At 45.6% G+C, this 11,590-nt stretch overlaps 1 protein-coding gene across 2 annotated transcripts in view; it reads left to right on the top strand.

Moving 5' to 3' along the window:
* Positions 1-10,093: 10,093 nt before the first annotated feature.
* The window catches only part of DKC1 (dyskerin pseudouridine synthase 1), a 14,702-nt gene continuing 13,205 nt past the window's right edge, over positions 10,094-11,590 (top strand). Inside the window, exon 1 of one of the 2 annotated variants that reach the window (XR_002726651.1) lies at positions 10,094-10,419. Coding sequence is in view for 1 of the 2 variants with exons in the window: in XM_023193637.2 (XP_023049405.1) it covers positions 10,155-10,419 (265 nt within the window). In the remaining variant the exon portion in view is untranslated. The remainder of the gene's footprint in view (positions 10,420-11,590) is intronic. The other variant, XM_023193637.2, reaches the window with a different exon arrangement.

Raw genomic sequence — 11,590 nt, 5'->3', positions numbered from 1 at the left:
TTAAAAGATGGATCTAAAGTTGATTGTGACAACTAGTGTGCTGACCACGCTAAATAAAAATAACAATCATGAGCACCTAACACTTTGACCTTCCTTACTGCCAAGCGAACACCATGCCAGCGATTGTGCTAAAGCACTTTACAGGCGTTATCTCATTGAATCCACACAAACACCCTGTCAAAGGGCTCTTATTATTATCTCAATTTTGCAGGTTACTAAAATGAAAAACAGGATGACAGTGTCACTTGTCGAGAGCCACACAACTAGAAAATCATCCATAGGAAGCCAGAGCTGTGCCAAGAGCCCATCCACTTAAGCACCACTCTCTGCTTTTTGTAGGCATCATCTGTGTGACGTTTGCTAGCATCTTCAACAAAATGACCATCCTACCATCCTATCAGGCCAGGTGCTTCAGGGTGATGAGCTAACATGGTAACACTAGTGGGGTCCATCAGCATGCACACACTGGCTTATAATGATTTTCTTGTGTGAGATAATGTCAGTGTGAATAATGGGTTCAATAAGTCAATGGGTGGGAGTGCCAGCAGAAATGTGAATTTTTAAAAAGCGAATCCATGTACAAAATTAGTACCTGTTCAAGTGAGAACAAATTGCTGCCCCTTCCAGATGGCAGTCCAGGTGGCTGGCTGGTCCCTCCAGGGAATGCTATGTTATTAGGGGTTCATTGTTTGTCTCTGCCTGTGGGCAGCTTGAGCACTTAGCCGTGGCTGTGGCCATATCAACTGTTGCCAGTCCCTGAGAGCCCCGCTATGCATTGCTAATTATCTAAGTCTTGCTCACACCTGTGTTTAAAAAAAATCCCTTAATTATATTTTCCTCATTTCAACCCCTTGAGTCTACCATTTGCTTCCTTTTGAAACCTTGACCAATAGACCTGGTCATGAGGAACTCCCTATGACATTCTAGGTATGAGTCCAGGGAATGGTGATCATGCAGCAGCAAGGGCCACAGAGATGTGAGCCACCTGCTCAAGCAACTTTCCTGTACCTTCCAGACCTGCTTGAGCCTGGTCTCAAATATTCCACTTCCAATAGAGGACCAAGTAACACCAAATGTATCAGGGGTAGCTGAAGTTACTTGGTTCTTTGGTGCCCCACGGCCAAGCATTCAGACTTTGCCACAGCCCAGGAGCAAGCTGGAAGCTATTGGTCAAAAGGAAAATACTTCTTTTGTGGTTGTGGGCATGGTTTACTTCAAAACTCTAGGGGTTTGTTGTATGTTTCTCCTATTGGGACTTGCCAGAGGCTTCACGTAGCCTCCCAATGTGTCAAAGGTTCTGTACCTGTTGAATCTACATAGTCATAAGGGTCAAGTGGCCTGGACCTGTCACAGAGCCTTTTTTTGCCCTGGATCTCTCCCTGAAAACATGCAACCCTACAGATTACTTGCTGAGTGCATTGGTGCGGCACAATTAAGTGTAGCATATGTTGCCTACAAAATTCAAACACCCACACCAAATTCTGTGCCTCTTTCTGAGTGGTAGGTGGTATGAGATACAACAACATGTTGAATACCCAACGTGGTCCAGACCATCTAAAAACTTTGCTGAGGTTCAGGCTCTTGAGTTTTCATGGGGCTTATCACCCGCCCTGTGGTGTACTTGTATCATAATAAAGCATCTAGAGTATTCGCTACCTCTTGATCATCAGGTCCAGTACATATGTCATCAGTGTAATAAACCAGCACGACATTCACAACAATCAAATTCCATTCAACGTGGATTATGACAGTGAGCCAGAGAATAGATACAGCCCTAAAGTTGTACTTCTGTTCCTGCCAGATGAAAGTAAGCTGCTTCTAGTGTTCTCTGCTGAATGGGAAAAAATAACATTTGGCAGATGGATAGTTGTATCCCAGGTGCCAGGGGGCTGTGTTGATTTGCTGTAGGAAAACAGCATCATCTGGAATAGCAGCTTCAGTTCGAATCACAACCTGATAAATTCTACAATTACCCACTATTAATCTCCAAACTAGCCAGATGGGTTAAATAAAGATGTGATATGAGTAATTATTCCTGTATCTTTCAGGGTACGCTGTTCTCCTTGCTGGAGAAATTGAAATTGTTCCTTCATGGAAACCCATCCCAGTTTCTCTGCACTCTAGCCTGGGAAGAGGAGAGAATTTGAATAGCAAGTGATTTTTGGCACCTGAATTCCCTTTGTGGCTTCCCCATTTATTTTTTATTTAAAATAGACTTTGTTTCACAGTTCATTAACTTCTGTAAATCTTATAACTACAAACTTGTGAAAATAAATGCCCACTATTACAGAAGAGTTTCTATCTCAATTACATCATGATGAGTCAAAGTGGCTATGCATCTAACTTATTCGCTATGAAAAGAAAATTTGAAAAGAAAATTCTGGATCACAGACAGGCATGGGAAACAGTTTCACATGTGTGTGAAAGCCAATAATGAGGGAAAGGACTGCACCTTCCTATATCTCCCACCTCCCATCCACCTCTTGATTTAATAAATTGAAGAAGTATGTGAATTAAAGGCCTGGAGTGCCATGGCACAAGTTCAGATAGGGGAACGCTCTTTTGCCTAGATAGGCATCCATAAAGGACTTCTCTAAGAGTTAAAATCATCTAATTTTCATCTGGAATATGAAATTTGACTTTATTATTATCAATGATAGTCTTTCATCATATCCATTATTGTTGTATTTAAAATTGCCCAAAATTGGTCAGGTACGGTGATTCACACCTGTAATCCCAGCCCTGTGGGAGGATGAGGCAGGAGGATCCCTTGAGCTCAGGAGTTTGAGACCAGCCTGAGCAACATAGGAAGACCCCATCGCTAAACAAACAAACAAACAAATAAATAAAAGATTGCACAAAATTGTTGTCATAAGTCCAAATCAAACACTTCTCAATTGATTCCACAAAGCCAGTATTACTCTGATACTTTCAGAACCAGAAAAAGTTAAAAAAAGAAGCCTATATGCCAAAATGCCTCATGAATATAGACACAAAAATCCTTAGAAAAATATTAGCAAATAGAATCCACAAATACATAAAAAGAATTATACACCATGCATCTCAAGATGCAAGGCTTGTTCAATATTTGAAAACCAATTAATGCAATACAGTACATTAACAGACAAAAGAAAAAAAATCACATGATTTATCAGTTGATGCAGAACAAGCATTCGACAGAATTCATGATAAAAACTCTCAGAAAACTCTCAGAAAATGGGGGAATTTCCTCAATTTATTAAAGAACATCTGCAGAAGACATACAGGTAACATCATACTTACTGGTGAAAACCTGGACACTTTCCCCCTAAGACTGGGAACAAGGCAAGACTATCCACTCTCCCCACTTGTATTCAACATAGTACTAGAAGTCCTAGTTCAGTACAATAAGATAATAAAAAGAAACAAATTGCATAAAGATTGGGAAGAAAACGTCTCAATTTGCAGAACATAATTGTCTCCACAGAAAATCTCAAGGAATATGCAAAAACAACTCCCCAAACTAATAAGTGAGTTTTGCAAGGTTGCAGGATAGAAGGTCAACATATAAATCTCTTTATACAATTTCAAGGCTTATTATAAAGCTACAGTAATCAAAACTTTTTGTACTGGTGAAAGGATAGACATATAGATAAATGGTATGGAATAGAGAGCCTGGAGCTAGGCTCACATAAATTCGTCCAACTGGTTTTTGACAAAGGTGCAAAAGCAATTCAATGGAGGAAGGATAGTCTTTTCAACAGACTGTAGCAACTGGACTTCCATAGGCCAAAACCAAACAAAATACCTCAACCCAATCCTCACACCTGATACAAAAATGAACTCAAAATGGATCCGAGATTTAAATATAAAATGTAAAACTACAAAACTTTTAGAAGATAAAATAGGAGAAAATCTTTGGGACCTACGACCTGGTGATGAGTTCTTAGACATGGCACCAAAAATACAATCCATAAAAGAAAAACCTGAGGCCAAGTGCACTGGCTTATGCCTGTAATCCCAGCACTTTGGGAGGCCGAAACAGGAAGATCACTGGAGCCCAACAGTCTGAGACCAGCCTGAGCAACAAAGATAGACAGCGTCTTTACACCATTTTTTTTTTTTAAATTAGCCAGGTGTGGTGGTGCACACCTGCAGTCCCTGCTACTCAGGAGATTGATGCAGGAAGATGGCTTCAGCCCAGGAGATTGAGGCAACAGTGAGTCACAGAGCGAGATCTCGCCCCCCCCCCAAAAAAAAAGAAGAGAAAAAAGTGATAAATTCGACTGCATCAAAATTAAAACTTGTGCTCTACAAAATACCTTGTTAAGAAGTATAAAAAGACAGCCAGGCATGGTGGCTTACACCTGTAATCCCAGCACTTTGGGAGACCAAGGCTGGTGAATCACCTGAGGTCAGGAGTTTGAGACCAGCTTGGCCAACATGGTGAAACCTTGTCTCTACTAAAATTACAAAAATTAGTTGGGCGTGGTGGTGGGCCCTTGTAATCCCAGCTACTCGGGAGGCTGAGGCAAGAGAATTACTTGAACCTGGGAGACAGAGGTTGCAGTGAACCCAGATCATGCCACTGCACTCAAGCCTGGGCAACAAAAGTGAAACTCTTTAAAAAAAAAAAAAAAAAAAAGTATAAAAAGACAAGCTACAGACTGGGAGAAAATATTTACAAATCATGTATCTAACAAAGGATTCATATCAAGAATATATAAAGAATTCCCAAAAATAAACAGTAAAAAAAATCCAATTAGAAAATAAACAAAAGATATGAAGAGACATTTCACTGAAGAGGATATACAGGTAGCAAATAAGCCCATAGAAAGAGGTTCAGCATCATTAGCTATTAGAGAAGTGCATATTAAAACCACCATTACCTACTTATCTAAATGAAAAAAAAAAAAAAAGTTAGCAGGCCAGGCGCGGTGGCTCATGCCTGTAATCCCAGCACTTTGGGAGGCTGAAGCGGGCAGATCACCTGAGGTCAGGAGTTTGAGACCAACCTGGCCAACATGGTAAAACCTCATCTCTGCTAAAAATACAAAAATTAGCCAGGCGTGGTGGTGCATGCCTGTAATCCCAGCTACTACGGAGGATGAGGCAGGAGAATTGCTTGAACCTGGGAGGCGGAGGTTGCAGTGAGCCAAGATCGAGCCATTGCACTCCAGCCTGGGTGACAGAGCAAGACTCCGTCTCTAAAAAAAAAAAAAAAAAAAAAAAAAAGGTCAGCAAAATCCCCACATTGGGCCAGGCATAGTGGCTCATGTCTGTAATCCTAGCACTTTGGGAGGCCGGGGCAGAAGGACTTCGTGAACCTAGGAGCTCAAGATCTGCCTGGGCAACATAGTGAGACTGCGTGTCTACACAAAACACAAAAATTTGCTGGGCATGATGGTGCACGCCTGTAGTCTTAGCTACTTGGGAGGCTGACAAGGGAGGATGACTTGAGCCCAGGAGGTTGAGGCTGCAGTGAGATGTGATCACACCAATGCACTCCAGCCTGGGTGACAGAGTGTGAGACCCTGTCTCAAAAGAAAACAAAACAAAATTCCCACAATGATTTCCTGACCTACAGAATGAGACCATCATGGCAGAAAGGCCCAAGTGGAAACCCCTAGAGTTTCCCCTTCTCACAAAGTGTAAATCAAAACAAATAATACCACATACTTAGGAGCAATTTCAGAAATTAGTTCCCTCACCAAAGACTTGAAAAATGCAGAGAAGAAAATTCCTATCACACCCTCATTTAATTCATTCGTTTGGCCTGCACAGCAGTTGGTTAGGTCTTGCTAAATGTGGCAGTTCTAAACCAGGACTCCAAAATTCTTGACACTCCTCCCATTGAGAGGTGGGGTTAATGTTCTCTCCCCTTGAACCTGAGCAGACTTGTGGCTGCCTCAACCATAGACTGCAACAAAAATGGCATGATGAGACTTCCAAGGCTAAGTCATAAAAGGTGATGCAGCTTTTTGCCTTTTTCACTCTAATCCTTGCTTTGGAGGTCCTGAGCCACCAAGTACAGACTCCAGCTAGTCTAAGGCTGCCATAAAGAGAGGCTGTGTGTAGTAGGTGCTCCAGTTCCAGAGGAACCCAGCCTTCCAGCCATCCTAGTATAGGCAACAGGCTGAAGAAGCTTCCAGAAGATTATAGCCTCCAGCCATCCTGTCACCCCTATCCATCAAGTCATCTCAGCCGAGACCTCAGACATGACGGAGCAAAGAGAAAGTATTCTCACTGTGTCCTGTCTTAATTTCTAACCTGAAGAACCTGTCAGCACAATGAAATGGCTGTTTAATGGCACTAAGTTTGGGGATGGTTTGTTATGCAGCAGTAGAAACCTAAACCGTGGACATTAAACGGCTGTGGATTACTGAAAGCATAATCAGATGGTTATTTCAATTGCTGCTATGGTTCCAGATGTGATCTATTTGCTAAAACAATTCCATACCTCTTCCAACATTCTGTATGCAGCTGTTGATCTGGGCAATGATAAAGTGGCCTGTTGAAGATTCTGCTGTGTTGCTAGCTGGGACACAACACTCCTGTGAGGATCTGGACCATACTCTGAACTAGAAACCATTAAATGGTGCAGTTTTTCTCATGGTCAGAATATAAGAGGTCTGGAAAACAGAGTTGAGGTGGGGAATGGCATATCTCACAGATATGCTGAATAATCTGCCTTCAGAATTTTTGCTTCTCAACCTCATGACTTTGTACCTGGCTGGTTTAGATTCTAGTTGTTTGGACGAAGGGAGGCAAGATGGTGCACTTCCGGGTTCTTCTTCACCACCAACTCTTCCCCCGCGCGCGAAAATGCAGCCGGCGCCGGGAAGGTGCAGATCAACTGGGCGTGCGCCAGGTGACGTCAATCCGAAGAGACCAAGATTTACCTGGTCGCACCTGCGGAACGCCCCGGACACGCCCGTGCCCCGCCTATTGCCTTCCCACTCCTAGAAAAGCCGCTGTGGGCCAGGGTCCCACGCGGCCTTCTCACAGCCCCACTCCTGTAGGGATGTCGAGACTGTGGGAACTCCCTCCGAGAGCCCCACGGGGGGACTCTGCCGGCCTCCTTCGCCGGAGGCTGACAGACTTCTCCCCTCCACCTTAGGTTACCAAAATAAACTTGCAGTTTTGCTCCTACCCTTGCCTGGTCGCTGGTTCCTTTGTGCCCGCTCGGCTGGTCTTAGAAAAACAAATCACTAGTACCCAAGAAAAACATGCTTCCACTTATGAGAATCACTCCACTAACCTGGAAACAGAGCCACTTGGCCACTTCTGGCTCCTCATGCCATTACCCAATCCTCCCCTCTCCAGCTGACTTCCAGTTACAAGTCGTTGGCCAGCACTGTGCCACATGGCCACCCAAACTGCAAGAGAGGCCAGTAAATGATGTGACAAAGGATCTAGGCACAGGCCTGGAGACGTTGGGGTGGGAGAGTAGGAGGGAAGTGCTTTTGCTTCCCTGCTAATTCCCTCAGGAGAGAGTAAGGGAACCTGCAATCAGATAAATGTGGGGGTTGTTTAACAATGGAGGCTCAGTAAGAGTTGGGGATCCTGGGGACTCCCAATTCTCCAATTTACTCCCATTTCCAATCCCAGTGTTCTACGCTTTTCCGATCATGGCCCCAACCTTTACTAAGGGAACTGAGAAGGCTGTGAATTCACTGAGTTTTGTAATTTGGAAAGGTGATGGGTCAAAATTTTAAAGTTTGGTTTTTAGTTGTTTTATTCTTGTGCCTGTAAAAGATAAGTACTTCCTTAAGCATTGTTACAGAAATTCCCTGGATTTCTGTCTGTGACCCAAACCAAAAATTCGAGGAATTTGGCTGTCATTTAAATGATCCCAAACAGTCATGAGCAGCCATCCTATCCCACAATTCTTGAAATCTTGTGCAATCATCATCAAAATGTAATTTTAGAACCTTTTTTATCACCTCAAAAAGAAACTCTGTGCCATTAGCAGTCATTCCCCATGTTCCCCTAAATTCCTAGGCCAAGGCTCCCACTAATCTGCTTTTTGTCTCTAGATTTGCCTAGTCTGGATATTTCCTATAAATGGAATCATACAAAATGTGGCCTTTGGTGTATGGCTTCTTTCAATGTTGTACCCATGTTGTAGCATGGATCAGTACTACATCCCTTTTTATGGCTAATAATATTCCATTGTATGAATAGACCACATTTTGTTTATCTATTTATCTGTTCATTTTGGTTGTTTCTACCTTTTGGCTATTGTGAACAGTTCTGCTATGAACATATGTGCAGAACCATCTGTCTAAAAATCCATTTTCAATTCTCTTGGGTCTATACCTAGGAGTAGAATTGGTGAGTCATATGGTAACTTTATGTTTAACCTTTCAAGGAATTACCAGACCATTTTCTAAAGTGGCTGCATCATTGTATTTGATGATGGAGTGCTGCTTCACATGCCCAACTTCATGGTTTGGTCAGACAACACCCAGTTTATCATGGGTAGCTCAGGTCTTAAGACCACGTGTATCACAGTCATTCCGTTTCAGTAAATAATTACAGTAAGCCAGGAGCTTTTCCTCCTGGCAAATTATTATTTTTTGTGTGTGGAGGTTTTAGCTTTAAGTTTATTTCAAATTCCAGAGGGCTGAACTGTGAGTCTCTTACTAAAGCTTGGAAAAGGCTCTGTGTAGCATCCTAATGGGATATGCCATCTCCAGAAAATGGTCCACTGAGTGTCATGCTTCTTGTTTAGCAAGCAGAGGGTTCCAAGTAAGGCAACTTGTCTTTCTCTTTGGAGGGACCGTCTCAACATGCCTCAGCCCACTGGATGCCCAGGAAGCTCACTGAGGTGTCACCTCCCTGAATTTTCAAGGGGCTTATCTCTCACCCTGTGGTGAAATATTTGCTACTTCCTAAGCATCAGGTCCGCTCTGCATGATGTCTTGGGGTACAGTGAGATGATCAAATCAGTTTCCAGGGAATCAATTATGATAATGTGCCAGAGGCTTCCTTTGATCTTTCCTTTCATTATCACCCTCAGTCCTTGAGTCAGGAAGCCCCTGTGGGAATTTTTCCAGCTACCAATTTACTGTTTATTACAAGTATGGATTCAAGAACTGGGGAGAGAGTCACAGGGTGGCTGATAGTGAAAGGGACGTGGGCTGACTCCACTTCTGACCATTGGACCACAGTGGCATTCTACTTCCCCAGCGATTAACACAGGCTAGTGCAAGCCCCTAGGAAATGGCCATGGGTCCCAGGAGAAGGCAGGAGGCAGGCTTCAAGTACACACTTGTAGCTTTACATATGCCTGGCCTCGCCTTTACAGGTTCACCTCACAGGCTCTGGCCTGTGGACTGACTAGATCTGGGAATTAGATGAGGCACTATGATTTTCCATTGTGGTGATTCAAGGCAGAATGCCTTTAGCCAGACCTAGAGTTACCGGGGTTATACAGATCATGATGGCTTACTACAGGACACTGTGATCAATTAGACACCATCAAAGATCCCTGGGGAGAAATCAGTTTGGTTCCAGCTTCCAGCCCTGCTGCCTATCATGATACCCAGGCTCATCCTGTTTCTATGAGATTTAGTGCCAGTGCTTTGTTTCTGCTGTTTGGCGTGAAGCCCGGTCGTGGAGTTCGAATTGAGGTGTGCTGTGAGCATAAACGTACACTCCGGAAAGTCTTCGTGAGGGGAGAAAAAAAATGTAAAATATCCTATTCATACTGTTGTGTTTTGCCTATATGTGGAAATGATAATATTTCGGATACGCTGGGTTAAAAAAACTCATTATAAAAATCATTTTCACCTTTTTCTTTTTACTCTTCTTTGATGTTGCTGCTGGAAAATTTAAAAGTCAACATGTAGCAAGCACTCTACTCCTATTGGCCATCTGCTCTAGCTGGATGGGAACTGCAAGCAGCAAAGGGCTTTCAACCTCTCCGAGCTTTAACATGTTCACTTATTAATCAGGACTGATCCAACACCAACCTGAAAGGGTCGGTGTGAGAAAGCAAAGAAAGAGGTACTGTTTACGGAGCGTTCAGCCGTGAGCCCAGGCGCAGGCGCGGAGCTAAAACCGGAGGTGAACCAGTTACCGCTGAGGCCACGCCCACAGACTCCGGGCTGCCCGGGCGGGCGGCAGTCGCGCTTCCAGCCTGGGCCAACCGGGCTGGTTGAGGCTCGATGCTCACGCGCCGTCGCGCCCTCCGTACTGGCCAAGCCAGCAAATCGCATTGCGCGGACTACCAGCGCGCGCCTCGGATTCCGCCCCCGGGACGGCCCCGCCCCCTCCCGCCCCGCGGCAAGGCACGCACAGGGCGGTGCGCGGGTGGGTGGGTCCTAGCAGCGCGGCCTGACGGGACCGAGGCGGCGGGAGTCTGCGGTCGGTCTCTCGGCTGTGGTCCGGGCTGCACGCACGCGGTGCAGGGTAACATGGCGGATGCGGAAGGTAAGGGCTGCAGGCGTCAGGGCCGTGCTAACTCCGGGCGACTCGGGGAGCTGGGGGTGGGGGGATGGTATCGGGGCCCGCGCACGCCTCCTTCTGGTTCCCGCCGGCGTATCGGCCTCTTCTCCGCCCGGCCTTAAGCCGGCCTTGTCGCTCGGCACTGGCTCCATGGCAAGGGCGCGAGAGTGGAAGCCCCTCGTGGTGACTTAGTATGGTGGGGCTCGGCTCTCTCACCTCTCTGGGATCCGGGTCGCCGTCGAAGGACCTCTGCCGTGCTGCCCACCCTGTGGTGGCGGGGGACGTGGCAGTGTCTGTGCTGCTGCCAGCCCAGACGCCGCCGTTACAGCTCCATGGGACTAGGGGGCAAGGGTATTGGAAACGGGCCGAGAAGAAAAGGAGCCGAGGGACCCCGGAGCAGGCATAGAGCTCCGAGTTGCAAGAAAGTTCTAGAGGCCACAAGCCCGCGGGGACAGTCGAGTGGTCGCTTGTGGAACTTTCCGGCCCGCTGCCTGAGTGCTTCTGTTGGATATTTAAGCCCTGCCATAGCCACGTGGTGAACCGGAAGGGAAGCCGACACGTGCAGTAGCCTGCAGTCAGTTACCCAGTCATGCGACCCATATATTTGGCCTTACACACTTTGTTTTCTCGCTTACCTACGGATATACGTTCTGAGAAATGGGTCGTTAGGCGATTTCATCATTGTATGAACATCAGAGGACTCTTACACAAACCTTCATGGCATAGGCTACTACACACCTAGGCTACAAACCTGGACAGCATGGTACTGTGCGGAATGCTGTAGGCAGTTGGAACACAGCGTCGAGAGTTTGTGTGTTTAAACATGTCTAAGCAGAAAAAGGACAGTGAAAATATAGCACAGGGCCGGGCGCGGTGGCTCAGGCCTGTAATCCCAGCACTTTGGCAAGCCCAGGCAGGCGGATCACCTGAGGTCAGGAGTTCAAGACCAGCCTGGCCAACATGGTGAAACCCCGTCTCTACTAAAAATACAAAAAAATTAGGTGGGCGTGGTGGTACATGCCTGTAATCCCAGCTACTTGGGAGGCTGAGGCAGGAGAATTGCTTAAGAACCGGGAGACCGAGGTTGCAGTGAGCCGAGATCCTGCCACTGCGCTCCAGCCTGGGGAAAGAGGGTCCCCCCACTCAAAAAAAAAAA

Source organism: Piliocolobus tephrosceles, chromosome 12 (assembly GCF_002776525.5).
Source record: "Piliocolobus tephrosceles isolate RC106 chromosome 12, ASM277652v3, whole genome shotgun sequence".
Classification (NCBI taxonomy): Eukaryota; Metazoa; Chordata; class Mammalia; order Primates; family Cercopithecidae; genus Piliocolobus; species Piliocolobus tephrosceles.
This window is presented reverse-complemented; position numbering and strand designations above follow the sequence as displayed.